Source organism: Topomyia yanbarensis, chromosome 1, assembly GCF_030247195.1.
Source record: "Topomyia yanbarensis strain Yona2022 chromosome 1, ASM3024719v1, whole genome shotgun sequence".
NCBI classification, from domain to species: domain Eukaryota; kingdom Metazoa; phylum Arthropoda; class Insecta; order Diptera; family Culicidae; genus Topomyia; species Topomyia yanbarensis.
Genome location: NC_080670.1, coordinates 135,413,607 through 135,437,725, shown reverse-complemented (window position 1 = coordinate 135,437,725; position 24,119 = coordinate 135,413,607). Strand labels below are relative to the sequence as shown.

Sequence of the window (24,119 nt, the reverse complement as noted above, 5' to 3'; positions counted from 1 at the left end):
CGGTCGCCAGATGGCAGCGTGAGTGGGACAACTCCTCGAAAGGTAGGTGGACCCACCGGCTGATACCTAGCATATCGAGCTGGGTGGGAAGACCCCATGGGGAAGTTCACTTCCACCTGACACAATTCCTGTCAGGCCATGGCTGTTTCCGTCAGTACCTCCACAGGTTCGGGCACGCGGAGGTCCCAGTCTGCCCGGACTGCCCAGGTGCAGATGAAACTGCCGAACACATACTGTTCGTATGTCATCGGTTCGACGTCGAAAGAAGAGCAATGCTTGACGTCTGTGGCTGGGACACAACCCCGGATACCCTTATTCAGCGGATGTGTCAAACGGTGGAGAAGTGGAACGCAGTCTCGGCTGCTACCATCCAGATTGCCAGTAGGCTACAGGTAATCTGGCGAACCGAGCAACAGACGGCGGGCACGGCTAACTAGTGATTGGTTAGCTGGAGCGAAAAAGGCCAAGCGCAAAATAAGAGAGTGAATGGTCTGTTCATGCCGAGGTAGGTTGGCGCAGCGAATGGCAACCGCGTAAGGGGTAAACCCAGCCACCCCGAAGCAAGACAGAAGAGTGAGTGTATAGGCGTATAAGTGGACTGCCTCATGCCAAGACGGGAGGGTCGTAGCGTAGTATGTTGGAACTAAGCTATCGATGCCTCATGGCGTGGCAGAGGAGTGAAAGGGTGAGCATCCAAGTCAGTCTCACATTGCATGTTAAGGGTGAGCATAAAAGTCAGCCTCACAGGTTGGTAGAGGCTAGCACAAAAGTCAGCCTAGCAAGGAATGAAAAAGGTGAGCACAAAAGTCAGCCTCGCATGGTATGTCAGAAGTGGGGCCTAAGAAAAATGTCCCACATGGGATGCCAGAGGGAGTGACAAAGGTACAATAGAGTGGCACGATTGAGAGTGAATCAGGTGATAGGGTGAGCACCCAAGTCAGCCTCACATGGTATGCGTAGGGCGAGCACAAAAGTAAGCCTAGCAAGGAATGAGTAAGGTGAGCACACAAGTCAGCCTCGCATGGAACGTAAAAGGTGAGCACAAAAGTCAGCCTCATGTGGGAGTGTTTGAGAGTGAATCAAAGTGTGATTGAGAGAGCACCCAAGTAAGCCTCATACAGGATGTATGATCGCGTGAGTGAGAGCGAATGAGTACATTTAGTACAGCCATCCCCCCAGAAGTAATACCGAGAGGTAGTTCCTGGGAGGAATGATGGTGGAGCCCAATGGAGTTTAGTCGGTATTAATGGCTGGTCACCATTCGAGTCCGACACGCCCCCAGTGCACCCAGTGTGGTAGATTGGACCCTACCGTTAGCACGTGTACTGGGCTAGGACATAAAGGTCTTCTCCATTGTAAAAAAAAAATATAAGGGGGCAACAGGGACAGGAGGACAGAAGTTCATGGGCTTAACGACCCCCCCCCCCCCCCGGAGCTACTGCGAGTTGGGGAGTCTTGCTAGGATATGGTGGGGCAAGGCAATGTTGGGCTCTGCCAAACCTCTAGAAAAAGCCATATAAATCCGAATGCAGCTCCGACGAAGCGAGTCGGTTCCGCTTCCGCTAAGGTTTTACCCAAGACTTTAGCATAAAGCACCCTTACCCAACGGGAGTGCCAACCGGCACATTAGGATCGACACCAGTAAGATCCTAATTACGGCATACTGGCGGCAGAACACGGATGTGAATAAGGATTTCATTGAAATTATCTACGGACCGACAGCCACGCCATTCCACTACCCTAGTAAGGATGGGTGACACTTCCCCGAAACGGCGAGTGGGCTAATGGTGCTGGCTGCCCCCGTCTCAGTAAAACTTTGGTAGGTCTCCAAGTACGTTCGAAACCCGCCACCTTAGCTGGTGCAAGTAGGCTCAGTTGAAGGCTCCTGACTAGCGCCGATCCGGCTCTGAACGCGGTACCCCATGAAGGACCGCGTCAACCCTTGCAGGCGACCTCACTATTCGTAAAGGTAACCATGGGATCATGTGAGGTGACTACTTATTACGGGCGTAGATAGCGGTTTGGAGTTGGGACCCAAAAAGCATGCAAGAAGACAAAATCAACAAAAACAAGAAAAATTCTAACAGAGCAACTGTGGTGAACCCGTTCGCCAAAGGTGGGCTAGCGAGGTCACCGACCCAGCATAACGAACAAGTGCAACAGCAAGTGCAACCACAACAGCAGCAGCAGCGAGAGCAGCCTAGCGAGTCGATACAGAGCACGAGCGGCAACAAACCAACTGGACGCCAAGGAAAGCTAGGATTTCAGGTGCACACACCGAAACCAAGCGTTACCCAAGAAGACCAGCAGTCTGGGTTATCTAAAGTGACGAAGTTGAGGCAAAAAATTGAAGAACTCTACGAATTCGTGAAAAGCAAGGGCAACGTGCACGGACATATCAAGGATCTAGTGATTACCATCAATTCCGCCGTAGCAGCAGCCGAATGCGAACATATGGCGTTACTAGAGCGAGCTGAAAACGCCGAAAATGCGCTGAAGTCCACAGCGATAGAAGAAGCAGAAGCCTATGAGACACCGAAAGGCAGCCGGGATTCTCGTTCTGTGAACATAATAAGGGAAACGCCGAAGAAGCCCAGGAAGGTCGGTGAAGGACAGCGAAAAAGACGACAATCGCAGAGTGAATGGCGTACCGTAGAAACCGCAGAAGAAAGGAAAAAAACAGAAAGAAAAGGAGGAAATTAAGAAAAAGAAGAAAAAGAAGAAAGAAGACCTTCGGCCACGCCAGCAGAAGCAGAGGGGAGACGCTCTAGTCGTCAAAGTAAACGAAGGCGTGACGTACGCTGGGGGGGGGGGGGTGCGAGAGGATCCCAAGTTGAAGGAGCTGGGGGAGAACGTTATAAGAACCAGGCGTACTCAGAAAGGCGAAATGCTGTTCGAGCTAAAGAAAGATCCATTGATCAAGAGCTCGGCCTACCGGGAACTTGTGGCAGAAGCGGTGGGAGGAGAAGCGAATGTGAGAGCATTAGTTCAGGAAGCAGTGGTCAAGTGCAGGAATCTGGACGAGATCACAACGGAAGATGAAGTGAGAAGCGCGCTAATAGAGCAAGGAAACCTGGAGAGGGAGCAGATATCAATAAGATTGAGGAAGGCGTACAGTGGCACACAGACAGCAGTGATACGCTTATCGCCAACTGCAGCCAACAAGCTTATGTCGACCGGTAAGATCAAAATCGGGTGGTCGATGTGCTCGTTGCGATTGATCCCTAGAGCCACTAAACAAATGGAGAGGTGTTTCAGATGCCTGGGTTTTGGCCATCAGACAAGAAACTGTAGAGGCCCCGACAGATCTGATTTGTGCAGAAAATGTGGGGAGAAGGGACACATTGCTAGAGACTGCACAAAGCAACCGAAGTGCTTGCTCTGCACAAATGAGGTCGGAAAAGACCACATGACGGGAGGCTTCTTATGTCCAGAGTACAAAAAGGCGAAGGCAGGCCAACAAAGATGGAGGTTACCCAGCTCAATCTTAATCAATGTGACATTGCACAGCAACTGTTGTGGCAGTCAACAACAGAAATGAAGTGCGACGTTGCAATTATTGCAGAGCCTTATCGTGTCCCTCCCAATAACGGTAACTGGGTGGTGGATAGTGCAGGGATGGCGGCAATCAAGGTGATGGGCGGTTTCCCTGTTCAAGATGTGGTGGATAGCACAAACGAAGGTTTCGTGATCGCCAGAATAAACGGCGTATTCGTGTGTAGCTGTTATGCTCCTCCACGGTGGACACCAGAGCAATACAACCGGATGCTGGACGCATTAACCGACTTGTTAGTCGGGCGAACGCCGGTTGTTATAGGAGGAGATTTCAACGCTTGGGCCGTGGAGTGGGGTAGCATGCTGACCAACGCACGAGGTTACAGCCTATTGGAAGCACTGGCGAAGCTGGACGTAAAGCTGTGCAATGAAGGTTCCGCTAGCGCATTCCGTAAAGACGGTCGGGAATCCATCATCGACGTAACATTCTGCACCGCGTCGCTGATGGATGACATGAATTGGCGAGTTAGTGAGCAGTACACACATAGTGATCACCAAGCCATCCACTACACCATTGGTCGGCGAAATCATACGGTGACGCAGAGAGTGAGGACTGGCGAGCGGAAGTGGAAAATAAAGGAATTCGACAAGGACCTTTTTGTGGAAGCACTTCGTGCTGACAGCGCCACTCAAAATCCGAGTGCCGATGAGCTGTCGGAAACAATAGCTAGAGGATGCGATATAACAATGCCGAGGAAAATGGAGCCGAGGAACTACTGGCGTCCGGTTTACTGGTGGAACGAAAGGCTAAGCATCCTCCGGGCTACTTGCTTAAAAGACAGAAGACGCGTTCAGAGAGCAAGATCTGAGGCAATCAGAGAAGAGTGTAAGGTAACATTCCGGGCGGCCAGGGCCGCTTTTAAACGTGAGATAGTGCTAAGCAAGTCCACCTGCTACAAGGAGCTGTGCAGAGAAGTAGATGCTAACCCCTGGGGCAATGCTTACGGTGTCGTTATGGCCAGGATCAAGGGTCCAATGACGCCAGTCGAAATGTACGGCGACAAGCAGAAAATTATCGTGAAGGACCTTTTCCCGAAGCACGACCCAACCGCATGGCCGCCTACATCGTACGCTGATGCAGATGATGGAAATGCAGGTGACAATCGGGTTTCCAACGACTAGCTCCTTATAGTGGCAAAAGGGCCGAAAGCGAAGAAAGCTCCCGGACCGGATGGTATCCCCAACGTGGCACTGAAGACTGCGATCCTGGCGTTTCCGGATATGTTCAGGATAGTCCTACAGAAATGCCTGTACGATAGCTACTTCCCGGATAGATGGAAGATCCAGAAGCTGGTGTTACTGCCAAAACCAGGGAAACCACCAGGAGATACAGCATCGTATCGACCTATATGCCTGCTGGATACTCTCGGAAAACTCCTGGAAAGAGTCATCCTCAACAGGCTGACGACCTACGCTGAAAGTGAGAACGGACTATCGCAGAGACAGTTCGGGTTCCGGAAAGGAATATCGACGGTGGACGCCATCCGCATCGTCATCGCGAACGCGGAGAAAGCATTGATGCAAAGAGAAGGGGTAATCGCTACTGCGCCGTGGTAACGATAGACGTGAAGAACGCGTTCAACAGTGCTAGCTGGGGAGCCATCGCCGTAGCGCTGCACAGAATGCGGGGGCCGGACTATCTGTGCAAGGTTCTGAAAAGTTACTTTCAGAACCGAGTGCTGGTCTACGAAACGAACACGGGGCAGATGTTGATTAGGGTAACGGCGGGAGTACCTCAAGGCTCCATACTCGGCCCAACGCTCTGGAATATTATGTAAAACGGAGTGTTAACACTGGAACTGCCCAGGGGAGTGGAGATCGTCGGCTTTGCAGATGATGTTGTCCGATAACGGGCGAGACCCTTGAGGAGGTGGAGATGCTGACGGCAGAGACAATAGGCATCGTGGAAACCTGGATGGTTAACGTCAGGTTGCAGCTGGCTCACCACAAGACTGAGGTAGTGCTGGTTAGCAATCGTAAGCAAATCCAGCGTCTCGAGATCAGCGTCGGGGGACAATCCATTCCATAGATGCGCGCGCTGAAGCACCTGGGTGTGATGGTTGACGATCGGTTGAATTACAACTGCCATGTCGATTATGTATGTGAGAAGGCTGCGAGGACAACTAGCGCATTTGCAAGGATCATGCCGAATCACGGAGGGGCAAGAGGTAGCACGAGACGTCTCCTGGCGAATGTCTCATCCTAAATCCTGAGATATGGCGTACCGGCCTGGGCTGCTGCGCTGAACTCAAAGCGGAACCGGACGAAGTTGACAAGCACTTTTCGCCTAATGGCTGTTCGTGTCGCGAGTGCGTACAGAACGATATCGTCGGAGGCGGTATGCGTAATTGCCGGGATGATTCCCATCTGCATCAATCTGGCTGAGGACGTAGAATGCTACCAGCGGAGAAATGAACGTAATGCAAGGAGACTGGTTCGAGCGGACTCGTTGGCTAAGTGGCAGCAAGAGTGGGATTACCCACCGACTCATCCCAAATGTGTCTACTTGGGTACATAGGAAGCATGGAGAGGTGAACTTCCATCTGACGCAGTTTTTGTCCGGGCATGGAGGTTCCGGAAATATCTACATCGGTTTGGACACGCTTCGTCACCCCTTTGCCCGGAGTGTGTGAACGTGCAAGAGACACCGGAACACGTGGTCTTCGAATGCCCCAGATTCGAAGAAGTCCGAAGGGGTATGCCTGATATAACAGTGGATAATATCGTCGAAGAGATGTGCCGCGACGAGCATATCTGGGACGCTGTCAACAGAGTTGTTACGAGTATACTCTCCGAGCTGCAAAGGAAGTGGCGAAGGGACCAACAAAGTAACGACATTGGTTAGAACGCCGCAGTAGAACCACAAATAGGGTTTCGGGAGAAATTCCACCGCTGGGAAACTCACCGACGGTGTAGACTGGGTCCACCGCCGGGGACCAGTTGAGTAGTACGCGATGTAGCACCGGGCTCGGGTCGTCGGGGCGCCAGCTCCACCACCGGCTCCATCGGAATCGCCGGACCGACCTCGACACTCTACCGGGTAGCTCGTGAGTAGGCTAGAACCACCGTCAGGGATTAGACCGAGTAGACCGCGTCGAAAAGCCAGAAGTAGGTCGTTTGGGCGCCAGTGAACCTGAAGCTACGCTCTACCCGGAATCGCTGGATGGACCTCAGCATCTGCTGGCTGGCCGTTGAGTAGGCTAGGTCCACCGCCGGGGACTAGACCGAGTAGACGAGGCGGGGAGATTAATGGCTCACAGAAACGTACATCGGTATCGGGAGCGGTCTGCCGCCGGGGAATTCACGATAGTGCTGATTCGACGCCGTGGACTACCCGACAGAATCATGACGAAAAGGGGAGCTAATTGGCTCACGAAACAAACACCGGTAACGAAAGAAATTCCGTTGTCGGGGAACTCTCAATCGGAGTAGGATAAGCGGTAAAGCTGGAAGATTTTAGTAGAGCTAAATGGCTCAAGAAAGTGGGTATCGGTGTCGGGGGAAATTCCTCCGTCGGGGAACCGTAGGTCGGAATAGGATGAGTTCACCGTTGAACACTATCTAAGCGGATCGTGATAAGGCCGGGAGCTGAATGACTCACGGAAACATGAGCTGAATGGCTCAGGGAATCAGCACCTGAACGGCTCACCACAGGGACGAGAAATAAACGGCGACATAATGGATGGAGACAAGAGGCAGGAGAGGAACTGAGAGTTAAATCAAAGCTCATAGGTCGTGCCACTCTATGAACCAACCGAGGCTCCGAGATAGAGCAGCAGAAAGAGGTGCGACGAAAGCGCAACGAACCCCCCCACGAAGTAATACGATGACGTAGTTCCGTGGGGAAGAAGGGCGTAAAAAGTAAGGAATGTTTTTAGTGGTTAGGCACGAACGTGAGTCGTGAGTCCCACACAGTGCCAATACACTACAGGCCAGGCTTTTGAAGCTTTTTTAACCTTACTATTAAAAAATACACACATTTTTGGGTGTCGACGAACTGAGTCGAATGGCACACGACATTCGGCCCTCCAGGCCGGGATTAGGTTGACGATTTTTAGAGCGATTGCATAACCTTTCTATATGAGAGAGGCAAAAAATTAAATAAATGTTCGAAAACAATAATTTAAGGTAAAGAACATTATTCCGAAAACGCTAATTTCGGAGGTATAGTATCTTCGAAGAATTTTACATCATAAAACATCACATCAGCTGATTATATAATTTTGGCTGTCAATGCGTCTAGAAGTATTTATGGAGAATTTGCTGTCCAAACTAATTTAGAGTTAATGTCTTCAGCAATTTTTTCGAGAGTGCTATTATAAACTACTTTGTTGAAGACATGAAGGCTTCCTGTGTTCAGGCTATCAACATATTTGGGCTACTTGCTTTTATCTTTTAAATAAACTTTTATGATTTTACTGTTTATGATAAATCTTTTCTACTGTTTATAAACAATAAATTTTACATTTTATCCAAAGCTTGAGTTTGTGAAGCTCTCAATAAAAAGTTATTTTAGACAAAAAATAATTTAAGAACATTTCGTAAATATCATTTTATAGCTCGATATACTCCCTACGCGTAGTATTCATGCCTTCAACAAAGTTGTTTTAAATGACAGCCTCAACAAATCAGCTAAAGACACGAAGTCTGCTACTATTTTTTTTGAAAGGTCAATTCTCCATAATTTTAAAACTTCGAAGATGACAATTTAGGAATTGTGCCATTTTGACAGTAAATTTTCACCAAACCGAATTTCTAGCTACGCCGCTGACTCCAAGTAAGTAGAAACAAAGTCGTTTTACACTCGTCCCCAAGAAACTGTTTCGAATACTGCCTATCTATTGTAATGCAGTGAAGACCCGATTTGATGAGCCCCCGATTAAGTCTTTGTCAGCTTTTTAACTCGATTTTGACAGCCTCATATCAAATTATGTTTCATGGGCTCTAGCAGACGAACAAGGCTGAATTCGGGTAAAACCTTTCTTGAACATATTTTCCTTACCTTAAAGATACAAATATGCAAAAATAAAAAAAATCAATCTACTTTAAATTTTACGCAAGAAGACCCCTTAAGGGAAACTTATATTAACTATTCAGAAATAGTTATGGGACTACAGGAACTAAAGAATAATATTTCAACAGCTTCGGTTTATTCTAAAGAAAGAAAGAAATATGTCCCGATTTAGTCAATGACCCCATTTCGTCAGCTTAAAATACACAATGGGGCTAATAAAAACGGTTCTTTACTCTATTTATTATTCACTGTGTCCCACATTAATAGGTCCCATTTTTTGAGGATTTTTTTTTTCAATTGCATCGAACTACATCAAATTTTTAGTAGTTTTCAAGGAGTTAATTTATCAACTTCTTCCAAAAATTGACGAAGCTACTCCCATTCGTGCGATAGTTTATGTTAAAAGGTTATCCTAAATTATTTGGTATACTTAAGGGCTTATATGCGGATTGAGAAAATACAGGAATTTTCAACATTTCCCCTATACAATATTACAAAAGCTTATTAAAAAAAAACTTTCCCTAATAAGGTTGTAAAAATTATAAAATAAAGTATTTGACAATTTTAAATTCTATTATTTTTTAAGAAGCGGAGTAAGACCATCGCTCCACAACGCAGTTTAATTTTCATGACATGCGATGAGCATGATCTCTCGAATTGCTGAACTGAATATTATAGAATAGGCGTTAGTTTTTAGTATACTTTATAGATTTAACCCACCCAGATTTAAATCGCGCAAATGGCTCTGAACCAGACCCGCGACGGTTTCGCTAGATTTTCAGAGCAGCGTGAACCCAGTGCACTAGCGCGGAGGACGGAAGTTTGTCGAAGAGTTTCGCGAAAAAAAATGTTCCAGTAATGATAATGATTTTCCGTGACAAGATATGAGAGTTCTTTTTAAATATGTTCTTTAACATTAGGATTAGCATTAATAATTCAAACCAAAGATACTACTGGAAAGTCACTTTTAAAAAAAAGTTGATATCGAAATAAAATTTGAACTATGCACGCATGAACTTTAGAGGTAGCATGATATCAAGAGCTGCAATTTCAGTTCTTAGTTCTCAGTTGCGTTGGAAATTTGAGTAAGTGCTATTGAAAGTATGCACTTCAAATAGATTCAAAGAAAAAATTTTTCGATTTTTTTGGCCCCGCACTTAAGGAAAATTCAGTTGATTGAAGAACTAAGATATGTTTCTAAGGGAACCTTCTCCTGAATTCGGCGGAAAAGCAAAGTAATATTTGAGAATTTTTTGTGGAAAAATGAAGTAACATAAGAACTTCTGATTTTGATCTTTTATTCGTTATTTATCGATAATCAGAAAATGATTTTTTTATTTGAAAATTTAAAATAGCGGCTGACGTTTTTCTTTCTAACGGCAAGAACAGGGTTTGTTCTATTGATCTGATTTCCATTATCCAAAACATGTTTGGACGTATATACTTTTTTGTATGACTTATACGTAACATTTGTAAGTTGCGGTTATGCCACTACTCGGGTTCTTGTTTGCAGGGTGGACCCTTCTTGTCAGGGCGGCCTAGGTGCTTGTATCAGAATTTCGAATTTTCGTATACAAACAAAAAGGTAAACAAACAAATCTAAATTTACCGACTTCTATTCCACCAAATCTCCTCTTTGCTGCACTCTGTCGATGAAGCTGATCAGCTGCTTCTGACGATGGCGGGAAGCCGAAGGTTTTATCCGACCGGCCGGGATTCCGACGGCCGTGTTCTCCTGCTAGTATCGTTGGCTGCTCCGGCAGCGGTTCTTGTCTTTTAGCTAGGTAGGTGAGCTTTGCTCCTTTGTTGTAACCTCCCTAGTGACGGTGATGACGAATCACCGGATTCTTTAATCCCCGCAAAGAATCCCTGAAGACGCCGCAGTGTTCTTGCCAGGCAAGGCCGTTACCCTACCTACTTCCCTCTCCTTGGCTTTTAGCTGTAGAGGAGAGCAACGCTCGTTCGGTTTATCCTCTACAGCGAGAGGGGCGGGCGCTTAGGATCTTTTGCGATTAGCCGGGGAACGAAATCTCCCTTACAATTAGCTTCCCCCGACGGCGATCCTTCACCACTAAAACGCCGCTTGCTAACTAGGCTGACCCGTCAAATGCTAAAAATCACCAGGGGCGATTTCGATGCTAAAGAATAATCTGATGTTCATCTTATGGTTACGAAGTCGATTAATTAATACAGCGATTCTCATCCGGTAAATTGCGACTAATAAAATGTACGCAGCAATAGTGTGTGTGTTTGAGTGTCGATATAAAGTGGAGTTTTTCGATTTCATGACCCTAAAGTGATCTACGCATTCTAGTGAAATTCGTGTAAAGACCAGTGCCTCAGTTAGTAACCATCTTTTCTTCGAGCGAGGATGGTTCAGAGTACCTAGGCGGCTAGGCCCTACTGCATCGATATGTGTATTGGAGTGTGTGCGTGTAATTGTCCGGAACAAAAAAAGAAAAAGAAAAAATATCTGGCCGATGAACGAGTGATATAAACGGACCTCACCTCAAAATTTACTGGAGCAATCGTTGAGACTTTTACACAGTTGTATTTCACGTCATTCCACAAGTAACTGAGGGAGCTATTGTTTTTTGGTCGATTTTCGAATTTTTCGTAGCACTTTGAAGCCAAAGTCCGATTATTGCTAAAAAACGATGAAAATGCTAGTGTAAAAATAATAATATTAAGCATTTTACAAAAAACCTCTTGTAGTTACCTGCGCAATGATGTGAAGAAGATAAACTGTGCAAAACTCAGTACGATTGGTCCCGGAAATTTTGAGTTACTGTTTACACCGCATTTTGTCGAGGTGCCTCCTGAAGATTCACTGTCTGCTTCCAGTGTCAGGTTCAATTTGTAAACTTATATTTGTCAATTCATTATCAGAGAGATTACAGACTATAGGAAATAATTGTTTGTAATTAATTATTTTGTAACCGGGATTTGAAGCTTTCTCAATTTTCGCATGACGTCGGAAAATTTCGTTGAACTGAACGTTTTAGCAATCCAAAATGTTGAAAGCTCAGCAATCTGGATTGAACCCATTTGACAGATTGATTTTGCTGAAAATCAGCTTTTGAAATGGTCAAATTCTCAGCTCAATTACTGAACTTTTGGTATTTCTGGATTGATTAGGTAATCGTGCTGATAATTTGAATTACTTCATTTTCAGCAAAGTATTTTTAACATGTGCATTGTTCCAAAAAGAATAAAATCACATAAAACATCTAAATACAAAATATTTTGAAATTTATTACGAACACAACGGTGATCAATATATTTATTTCGATTTTTGACATATACATTAATAGTTCTGAACCATTGGTACATATATCTACTTTTATCTTTTACTTTATCTACTTTTTTATATTTTACATTATCTACTTTTCCCAAATATGATTTGAGCCGCGAATCAGAAAATAATACGGCATAAATTTGGAATACGTCAGATTAAAATATTATGTAACTCTAGAAATAATTAAACAGGTAAAGATTCTGTCAGTTGTTGTAATGATCATACGTTTGTTTGAAGGAAAATTGCGTATAAATGGCACAAATAGTTACAGTGTGGTCGTAAAAATATATTGCTAGGATGCTTAAAACTCTCATTTCTGTTTTAATGTACTTATTATTTTATTCATAAAATCACAGAAATTTTGTTAGCAAATAAAAACGTTCTAATTTGCATTGATGCAGTACAGAAATATATCTATATTATCTGTCTACCACAGTGCAAATAAAAATATGAAATATAACACTTGTGAATGTAAAATGATCATTCTGTCAAAGTTTAATTTTTTGTTTGATCGTTGTTTACTTTTTATTTAAGCCTCGCTGAAAAACGTGTACAATTTTAATTCGCAGACCTTTATTGATAACACTAGTTTACAAAATAAAAATAAAAATCTGAACTTCAATATTCCAACACCATTTCTGATGTAAAATTTTGTGCTGAATCCGAAAATGAGGTACAAAAAATTTACAGTAGAACAGTTTTCGAGTTACAGTAAAAAAATGAATTTCACCTTTAAAATAAAAAGTGCGTTCAGTAAAATCCAAGTTCCTTCGGTTGTAGCGCATCGATATGAAATATTATAATGATGAATTAAAGGTAATTGAATGCACTTTCGATCGCTAGAACATTTTGTTTTATTGCGACCACTGGTTCTAACTTTATTTACGAATCTATTAAACTTTTTCTTCTTTTTCATCGTGATTTTTTTTTAAAAATTAGCGTTTGGTCAATATTTTGAGCAAGATAAAGCAATCCTAAAATTTATATATTTATGGTTAATTAAAGCCTGCTAATAAACAATGAAAATAAGCACTTATTGGGTTAAATCGGATTGAAATTGCTAAAGTTATTCAATTTTTCGTAGAATGGGGATTTTTGTGTTTCTCTGGGTCAACTTATTGCACCGTCTCGATTCCAATTTTTCTAGGGTTTGTTTTATAAAATATGAGGGACTCTCTGTCAGAATTCTGTTGAACAAGTAAATGGAAGAATTTTGAAAGATTTTAATGTGGGGTAATATTCGAACTCGTTTATCCAAATGATTCAAGACTTCTGATAACAATAATTTCAGGCTCAATGAAATTATAAGTCATCGAATGAATGGTATGCAATATTGCTCTTTACAAGTGTATTACATAAAATAACACTCTTATAATACAAATTTCGTTGTAAACTAAATACTCACATGTCATAGAATTCGTTTTTTGAATCGCTAACTGCTCAACTGGGTTTTGTACAATGTTAATACAAACTATACGAATCCGTAGAAATATGTGATACTACATACGTCAATTATTATAAAATTAATAATACGTAAAACTTTTAATTTGTTTTCCTTCATAGAACAACTAGCAAGTCGTTTTTTAAAATTGTGTAGGACATCGAACAAGACTTATTTTAGGTTTAAAATCTCAAAATCTGATCTTCAGAATGATTTGAAGAACGTAAAATATTTTATAATTGCACTTAGATGTTTTACGCATTATATTGTATATATACATTGAAGTTTTGTGAACCAGTACAGTAAAATCGATACATCGTGAAAGCCAATGTGAATCCAATATAATTTCAAATTATAAACTTCAAGACGTTTTAATAACGTAAAATAAACTGATAGTAGAACAAAACGTGACGAAATCGGTGGATAAATCATCATTCGTGAAGCTAGTCTCCAAATTTAACATTTTGCACCGTCATAAGCTTCCGCGTGGTGTACAACATGTTTTGAGTATATACGATTCTGTACGACACATGTAAATATTATGCGTATTTCTTAATGCCCAATTTTTGATGATATTACTCTACTAAGCCTGTAATTATTGCTATCAGAAGTCTTGAATCATTTTGATAAACGAGTTCGAATATTACCCCACATTTAATTCTCTCAAAATTATTCAATTTATTAGTTTAACAGAATTTTGACAGAGTATGTATGAGTGGTTACATTATGAAACAAACCCTAGAAAAAATTGGAATCGAGACGGTTCAATAAGTTGACCCAGAGAAACACAAAAATCTACATTCTACAAAAAATTGAATAACTTTCACAATTTCCATCCGATTCAACCCAAGAACCGCTTATTTTTTATTGATTATTAGCAGGCTTTAATTTCCCATAAAATATAATTTTTAGGATTGCTTTATCTTGCCCAAAATATTGACCAAACGCACATTTTTCTTAAAAAAATGACGAAAAATTAAGAAAAAGTTTAATAAATTCGTAAATAACGCCAGAACCAGTAACCGAACTGAAACAAAATGTTCTAGCGATTGAAAGTGCATTCAATTAATTCAACATTATATTATTTTATATCGATGCACTACAACCGATTTTACTGAACGTACTTTTAATTATATAGGTGAAATTATTTTTTTTTATTGTAACTCGAAAACTGTTCTACTGTAAATTTTTAGACCTCATTTTCGGATTCAGCACACGATTTTACATTGAAAATGACCACCAGCTTATTTAGTTCAGAAATGCTGTAAACTAGTGTAATTGATATTTATTCCAAACTTATGAAAATTCGCTTGAAACGAATATTACTGTTCTCCCCCACGTCGATATGTAATACCTATCAGGTATCATGTTCAATTAGAATGACATTCACAGTTTATTTTGAGTTTAAATTGAAATATTTTAACCAATTTTTTAATCAAAGTTTGTAATCTCGACAAACATACGATTAGGGCTTAAAAGCCAACTGTCAAAATTCTCTTTGAAAGGAAATTCCGGACAGACCGTTACTCGCCAATCAGATGTTAGTCGTAAACAAAAGAAAAAAGTTTTCTATTCCATTAACTGCTCTGAACTGGGTTTAGCCTGTAACGGTTTGTTCGGAATTTCCTTTCAACGAGAATTTTGACAGTTGGCCTTTAACCCGTAATCATACGTTTGTCGAGAAATAACTGTCATGGCACCAATTACAAACGATGGTTCAGCCACTTCTAACTCGACGAGCGCCTATTCAAACTGAATAAAAACATGCATATGTATACCAATTCATTTTCTTTTGTGCATTCAATATTATGTCACTACAAAGTGCTGTACATCATCGGTCCAACTATCAACTCTCCAACACGTTAAAGTTCTAAGAAACATATCGGCTACAAGTTGACAAAATTGTTCTCACACGCTATGGAACGAAGAAAAGCTATTTTACTGCATTAAAATATTGGAATGAAAAATAATTCACCATGTTGTCTAATTTACTTATTTTCTTTAACTTGAATTTGTTGTTTTTTAACATTGTCGTGTAACGCAGATCAGAACGCAGCCATATAAATGACAGCATCGTTTGGTTCAAGCTTACCAAATATTTTAGGCCGGTTTAAAAGTTAGTCCGGTTTAAAAACTGTTGGTACGGCTTTGTGCTTACTGCTATTAATGCATCAAGTGTTAAAGTGGGTTAAATCCAACGAGGGGATTTTGTTCGGTTTTGAGTAGACTCAGCAAGATAATTGCTAAGTTACACTGCTACATTGGGTGAAAGTGGCATTCCTCAATGCTATGGAAGTTTGTACTCGATGTTGGAAAGTCTTATTAGTGTGAATGGCTGCGGGTTGATGAGAGGTTGTGAATGGACTAACCGTTGAAGCTCGAGAAGTACTATATTTTCATATATTTTTTTTTAATTTCCTGCGCCTTTCGTTGTACTTTATAGTTATACAACGCAATGTTAAACTGAAGCTTTCAGCGCAAAAAGAAAAAGGTTTGTTGCGGTTGAGTCGGATTTAGACTGGTCCAGCCCCTGGGTTTGAGTATGCCGGGGGAACAAGTGGATCATAGGTTTGCTTGCACTTCCGATGACTAGTTGGTGCTCACCTTTCCGTGGCGTTTTGTTGCTTTGGCGTCGCTATCTTAAGCGCACTACCACTCTTGGTTGGGTTCCTGGAAACATTTTTGGTTGGTAGTGCTTTGAGGATTTCTATTCGATTTTTATTAATTAGTTCCGATGAAATGGGTTGGAACCATTTCCATGGCTAACCCATTTTTCGAAAGGGTCGCAATTCGAAACAGTTACCCAATGGGGAGTACGTATTAGCCGAGTCAAATCAACTTTGAGTAAAAAACGTTTGTGCCGTTTTTCATTGAGGGGCACCGGGACGGTGGATTGCACTGTTGTGCTTTCTAGTGGAGAAGAGAACATAACACGTTATGTAACCCGCTCCTCTGCTGGAGGGTGCAGTGCTACCGCGGTCCGCTGTTATGGGGGACTGCAGTGAATGACTACAATGGATTGTTGCTGGGTTTGATTTGGGAATGATAGATAGTTTTGATGAAAACTCACTTCACTACTTGCATTTTCTAGTATTTGAACGTTGTTGTATTAAATAAGTGCTATTCTTATCGTTCTTCTTGTCTGCATTCTTGCTTTATTTCTAGTAGTTATCAAAAAACTACGCGCGATTGTCGTCGGTTGTATGTTCGCCGTGCAAAGTCGGTCGTTTTGGTACTTAGGCGATGCTTATATTTTATCACTCATAATGCACTCCATTTAGCATAACAACGCGTGCCAATGGCTATTGCGTGGCGTCTTCGTCAAGAAAGAGAACAATACATAGGGTGATGTGCCTATTATGGCAGTAGAGCCTATTGTGACCCTATTTCGTACCCCTTGGTTTCGACCCAAGCATATGAGATAATGACACTATCGATTTGGCTAAAACAGGTGAGAAAAAATAAGCTATAGTTATATTCTTTATTTGTTGTGCACATATGTATTTAGAATTATCCTCTAAATCCAACTTTTAATTAAAACAAAATCACCTTATTGAAATATCTACTAATCCGCCGCACTCACGTAGTGAACCGAAACTGGATGCAACGGCGCTTAGCAAAATAAACACTTACGAGCCAGCATTTACCGGCTCATATCTCGTTATTCCGACACAAATATACTAAACATTGCATTGATACATACCTTTATTTTAGCTGGAGAATCTTTTTACGATAATTTCACTTTAAAATCACTCGTCAAACACTAGAATAGGCCTAGTGTTATAATAGGATAAAACTAAATACGGGGGTTCCTATTATTGGCATGTTTTGCTGATACACTACCACAATCAAGACCAACTTTTTACATCCATCATACAGAAAAAAATCACCAGTGCGGCCAAACCAAAACATGAACTTGTAAATATAATGTAATGCGATTTCAGGTATAAGTAATCAATTATTTCAAGTTATTCAACTAATTGTTGATTGCAGATATTTTATTTTCATCTGCACATACAATTCGGATCGAGAGAAAGCAATGTGTAATATGAAACTTGTCATTCCAGTAACAATGACCGTCGCATGGTTATTTCCTGCGTGCGCAATTCTGGGCGCTCTTCTACTAACAGCTGATGAGTTTCATTGATGTGCGTGATGTTTACGTTTGTTTTGATCGGCTGAAAAAAGCAGAATGATTCGTTTTACAAATCACACGTTGGCGTCCATGATCTGGATATCTAGTTAGAATCGACGCAAATGGAATATGAGGCATTGCGTTTCAACTAGATTGTTTTTCGATAAGGTGGAAATTGGCACACCCATGAGGCGATAATTGAATCGTTGAGGTGGAAATAGATGCACAGAATGGAACATTTATTTTCATTTATGCTGAAAATTGAGGCAATTCTGCTAAATAAGCATTATATAGATGTTTAAGAAACAGTACACTGATACTTTATTCTGAGAAAGGTTATAGATAATATGGCTTCTTTTAAAGTTGTTCAACAAATAGTGCTACCCTCTCCCTAATGGTGCCAAAATAGGCTCATCACCCTAGTTATCGTCTCGTTGCATATAAAAAAACAAAGTTTTAACGCGATAAATAATATTCATAGTGCGAAAGAATCAATTACATATGTTTTCGATATCAACAAATGGCTCAAGATGATAAAAGTAATCACTTTTTATTATATTGTATTAGTCGGATGACGCGTTTCGAGGGAGTAAAGAAACAAGCAATAATTACATCGTTCACGTACCGTTTCATTCAACTAAACATAAGCAACACTCCCGATGGCCGGCAGTCCGGAGTTGAAGTTGCATTTCTAACAAACCAAGGATTTCTGAATTAATTCAACAAACGATAAATCTATCATAGATTCTCGGCAGCCGGCTGCCCAGATCAATAAACACATGATAATACTTCTGAGAGTTGCATAGATTGTATCACTTATCAAGGTGAATCCAAATTTATGCAACTTTTTACCCCATCCCACTAACAAAAACTCCTTCCCGTGACAAACGTGGAGATGCAGAGGTATACACGGTCTCCATAACAACGCTTGTTACACTAACATTCCTTTCCTTCCCAATGACTGTAAGGACGTGGCCGACGCTGTTATTGGCATTTCAAAGTATAGAACTCTCGAAACGTGCATATTGAGGATGGATAGCTACTACCAGGCTCCATTCGTTGATTCACTGTGCAATTTCGCCTGTTCTGGCCAATCACGGAGTAGCAACTACGAATTGTGCGGTCATCATGCTTATGCTCATGCTCATAGTGGAACATAGTTTTTTCCCAAAAAATCGATGTTTTGATTTCTAAAAATTGTGTTAGAACATTTTTATCAACAATTTGAAATTTATGCATAAAAAAGGAATCGTTAAGGTACGTGAAAAATTAATTACGATCAATTGAGGACAAAATGAAGAAGATCGGTTGAACAATTTTCGGCAATCGTGATCACGGAAAAGTCATTTTTGGAAAAACAACGCATCATGCGTTTAAAATTTCAAGTCACCACTACCCTTCTTAGGGTGCTTACAGAGTGGCCGCGAGAAGCTGAGCAGGCGCTTGTACTGACAGTATGATGCGAGATGCGAGAAACCTGCTCGCAGCATATCAAATGGAGCATGTCAGAGTAAATGCAGGCAGTCGGCGCCGATCCGCTCCGCTTTCACTCTGAAATCCTTCCTTTGGTTTGCAGTAAGCAGGTTTCTCGCATCTCGCACTCTAATGTCAGTTCCAGCCCCAGCTCAGCTTCTCGCTGCCACTCTGTAAGCACCCTTAGGCGAGGCGCGCTCTAAAGCGCTATAACTTTCGATCTATTGCTCGGATCTTTACGAAAATTTGAGAGAGTATTCTCAAGAAGTTGTAGTTTCAGATAGAGCAATTTTTTGATTTTTTGAAAATAAAAACGCTTTTAACAGTGTGATGATACATTTCTTATAACTCATATCGCATTCTTCGGGTATTATATAGATTAAGAACATTTAGAACTTGATGCTTCGCGATGTTTTTGATGACATATTCTACATGGGATAGTGGCAGGACTCAGAGAGTCGCTCAAATCAGCATAGGACAATATCATTGCAAGAAATCTCACAGGTTAAACTTATTTAATGGAAAAGCGGAAAAATGGCCTATAAAATAGAAATAAAAACGAATTATTGCCAATGATCCATTAATAACATATATAAATTCTTCAATCAATACATTGTGTAAGGAAACTGAAATTTCTTAAAGGGGTTATATATGTTGTGCTGAGTCAAAAAAATTCGAAAAGCAAATTTTCGAATAGATTTGAAGTTTATACTCAATAGCGTTTACTCGAATTCCCAACGCGGATGAGAACTAAGCACAGAAATTTCAGCTCTTGATATCTCGCTACATCTGAAATGCATGCGTACATAGTTCAAACTTTACTTCGATATCGACTTTTTCTAAAAATGACTTCCCAGTAGTATCTATGATCTGAATTATTATCCCTAATCCTATTGCCAAATAACAAATATAAAACTCTCGAAACCCGTTAGAGAAAATCCAGAGGGGGAACAACTTGACAGCTCCTATACAAATCGTTGAAACCACTTTTTTGGATCTGTGGGTCTAAAATGGCGGATCAATCTTTATTCAAGAGCAATTTCTAAAAAAAGCGTAAACTTGTTCACAGTGAAAATTTTCTTGTTCAGATTTTTTTACTTCCGATAATTCATTTTTGAAGACTTTGGGTTTGGTGTTGTTTTATTATAAAAATAATGCATCTTTATTCCGATGCATTATTTTTAAATGATTCATGATTTTTTGGAATCATCAGCATACAAACAAGCGGCGCTTATGCTAGTTAGTGAACATCTTCATTTAGTTTTAAGATATTAGGTAGTAATATTTGCATTGCAATGTAAATAACACACACAATGATACTGGACTGTTTTTCTCCCTCTCCGATAGAAAATGAGCTGTCATCACTTCTGAATTTTGTGGAAACCTTTGCACCGTAAATGTCGCATGCTGGCAAAAATAAACAATCGAAGTCAATACCGCCTTTGTTAAATACGAAGTGAAAAATGATAATAACAAAACTAAATGTATTTAAGATTAACGAAAAGCTTTCGAGAATGTCATGTGCGAAAGATATTTCAAGGGCGACGGGAGAAGAAAAAGTTCACACTAGAAGCGCACTCAAATCAAATCATGCATTTTACATATTACATTCGGCACAATTTGTAATCCCTTTATGAAACTCCAAAATGACGAATTAATTTGTTGGTATTAATATTAAATTATTACGCTGTTTTGAAATGATCATCTTGATTACCGCTTCCAAATGTAAATAAAGAAAACAAGTTCGTAAAAGTCGTCACGGAATTATTTGCTGGCATATAAATTTACAGCATCGCAATTTTTGGACGGCGTTCTATGGTGGCGATATCATTCGAAACACGGTGGTTTCATGCAACTTAGGCTAAACGTCAAGTTGCGGGAGGGTTGGGAAAATCATTATCATTACTTAAATTTTCTTTTTCACGAACCCGATCAGAATGAAATAACAAGATTGTAACAGAATGCAATTTTCGTAACCAATTGTGTTATAAATTTGGTCTCGTTAGTAGTTAAAATAACAGGAAATTATAACAAGTAACAACGAGAGATATAGTTTTGAAATATTCTTGTTATGTGTTTCTGATCGGGAAACTTTTCGATAACCTTCCGTCACTTCTATTAAAAAAAAATCAAATAATTATAATTTACATAATCTTTAGGAACAGTTGTTTAAGAAGCTTTTGTAATATTGTGTAGGAAAAGCTGAAAATTTATGAATTTTCTCTATCTGCAACATATAAACCCTTAAATATACCAATTAATTTAGGATACCCTTTTAACATAAACTATCGCACGAATGGGAATAGGTTCGCCGAATTTTGGAAGCAGTCGATAAAATAACCCCTTGAAAACTACCTAAAAATTGGTGTAGTTCAATGCAAATGAAGAACATATCCTCAGAAAATGGATGTACCTATTACTGTGAATAATAAATACAGTAAAGACCCGTTTTTATCGTCTCCATGGTGTATTTTAGGCTGACAAAATAGGGACATTAACTAAATCGCGACATTTTTTTTCTTCATAATAAACTGAAGCTGTTAAAATATTCTTCCCTTCCCTTGATGTAGTCTAATAACTATTTCTGATTATTTAATATAGTCTTCTAGCGCAAAAATTTAAAAAAGAATCATATTTTTATTTTTGCATATTTGCATCTTTAAGATAAGGAAAACATGGTCAAGAAAGGATTTACTCAAATTCAGGCTAGTATGTCTGCTAGAGCCCATCAAACACATTTTCATATGAGGTTAATAAAATTGGGGGCTGATCAAATCGGGTCTTCAATGTATTATTTATTTATTTCGGTTTGGTGGGGATTTGGTGAAAATCTAGCTTACTGCCCAAATGGCATAATTACGAAACCGCCATCTTTGAAGTTTTAAAATTATGGAGAATAAGTTTTTCAAAAAATTGTAGCAGAGTTCCTGTCTTTAGCGAATTTGCTGAGACTTTCATTTAAAACAACTTTTTTTTTTATCTTAAATACGTTTATTTAGACCCAAATGCTTTAGCTTAACGAGGCCGATAATTCATTTTTTTAATTACATGTCACATGTTAGTGGGGGAAGGGAAAGCCATATTTAGGGGCGGCTTGCTCCCCTCTTATGTAAGTAAAGGAAAAAGGTAGGAAGTGGGATACATATTGTGTAATTGAAATCGTCGTTTGCTGATTGATCATTGTGGCGGATATGCACACTTTGTTGTAGTGTTGTAGTTTCCAGCCTGTAATCGCAGGGGCGAGGGGAGGATCGATATTTCGGATAATTATTGGCACTCTGATGCTGTCATGATGTTCTCTATATCATCTGCATGTGAGGTATGTCATGATGTTCTGAGTAGACGGTTATCAAGAAGGGTATGCACCGAAGACTCGTGAAGCAATGCCATATTGTAGATACAGGGATAGGTTGGTGAGATTCTACTGTGAATGAGAGAGGGGAAAATGTATTAAACTTGGACATCAATGGTTTTCAAAAAGATATAGATAAGAAAAATATAGGGGTGGTCACGGCTTGCCAGGATGTCCCGGACTGGCACATAGGGTGATCTACCTCGGGCCCGAAGGGAATCTATTAGTTGGGACCTGGCAACACAGTACTCTGCGCACAGCCAAACAACATGCTCGATGTCGTGATAGCCGTTCTCACAAACACAATGATTACTTTCAGCAAGCCCTATACGACGGTGATGCGCGTCAAACGAGTAATGGTTGGACATGATCCTTGACATCGTACGAATAAAGTCCCGGTTCACATCCAACCCCTTAAACCAAGCATTCGTTGATACCTTCGGGATAATGGAATGTAGCCACCGTCCCAGATGCCCATTGCTCCATGAGATTTGCCAACTATCGAGCGTCCTCTGACGAGAGATACTGAAAAATTCGTTGAAGCAAATTGGTCTTTCGTAAGTGTCGCCTTCTAATGCGCCCACCTTGGCTAAAGAGTCCGCCTTCTCATTGCCCGCAATAGAACAATGTGACGGGACCCAAACCAAGGTAATCTGGTAAGATTTTTCAGATAAAGCACTCAGATATTGCCGTATTTTCCCCAGGAAATACGGTGAGTGCTTTCCAGGCTTCGCCGCACGGATGGCCTCAATGGAGCTGAGACTATCCGAAACGATAAAGTAATGGTCTAAGGGCAGGGTGTCAATGATCCCAAGAGTATACTGAATGGCAGCTAATTCTGCGACGTAAATTGAAGCAGGATCATTGAGTTTGAATGAGGCAGCAAGATTTTCGTTGAAGATACCGAAGCCTGTGGACCCGTCGAGAATTGATCCGTCAGTGTAGAACATTTTGGCGCAGTCGACTTGATGGTATTTGTTATAGAAAATATTTGGGACCACTTGTGGGCGAATATGATCCGGAATTCCACAAATCTCTCCCTTCATGGATGTATGGAAAAATACAGTTGGATCAGAAGTATCTAAGAGATGAGCACGGTTGACGTTATACGTAGATGAATTGATGTTCTGTGCCATGTAATCGAAGTACAAGGACATGAATCGGGTCTGAGAATTAAGCTCGACAAGCCTCGAATGAGCAATCGATATGAGAGGTCCCAAAATCGATTTTTCAGCGGAAGAACGCCAGCCAGCACTTCGAGACTCATCGTATGGGTCGAGTGCATGCAACCCAAGGCAATACGCAAGCAACGATACTGGATTTGCTCCAGTTTGATGAAGTGTATGTTCGCAGCGGAGTGAAAGCAGAATCATCCGTACTCCAACACTGATAATATCGTTGTTTGGTACAGCCTGATTAGGTCTCCTGGATGGGCACCCCACCATGTTCCAGTTATTGTACGGAAAAAGTTGATCCTTTGTTGGCACTTCTGTTTCAGATACCTAATGTGACATCCCCAGGTACCTTTAGAGTCGAACCATACCCCGAGATATTTGAATGTTGAAGCCAGAGCAAAAGTTTGATCCATTAATTGAAGCTGTAGTTGCGCTGATTCACGCTTTATAGAAAATACGACTAGCTCAGTTTTCTCCGTGGAGAACTTGATACCCAGCTGGAAAGCCCAAGCAGACAAATTGTCCAAGGTATCTTGCAGTGGTCCTTGCAAGTCGACGGCTTTGGGACCTGTAATAGAGACCACACCGTCATCTGCAAGCTGCCTTAGCGTGCAGGAATTGACAAGACATTCGTCAATGTCATTCACGTAAAAATTGTAGAGGAGAGGGCTTAGAC

The 24,119-nt window shown here is 41.1% G+C and overlaps 1 protein-coding gene across 1 annotated transcript in view; it reads left to right on the top strand.

Moving 5' to 3' along the window:
• Positions 1 to 20,329, top strand: part of LOC131690236 (glutathione hydrolase 1 proenzyme-like) — a 679,522-nt gene extending 659,193 nt beyond the window's left edge. Inside the window, exon 14 of the mRNA XM_058975998.1 lies at positions 20,264 to 20,329. Coding sequence (XP_058831981.1) covers positions 20,264 to 20,287 — 24 coding nt within the window. The 3' untranslated portion in view covers positions 20,288 to 20,329. The remainder of the gene's footprint in view (positions 1 to 20,263) is intronic.
• The last annotated feature ends 3,790 nt before the right edge of the window (positions 20,330 to 24,119 follow it).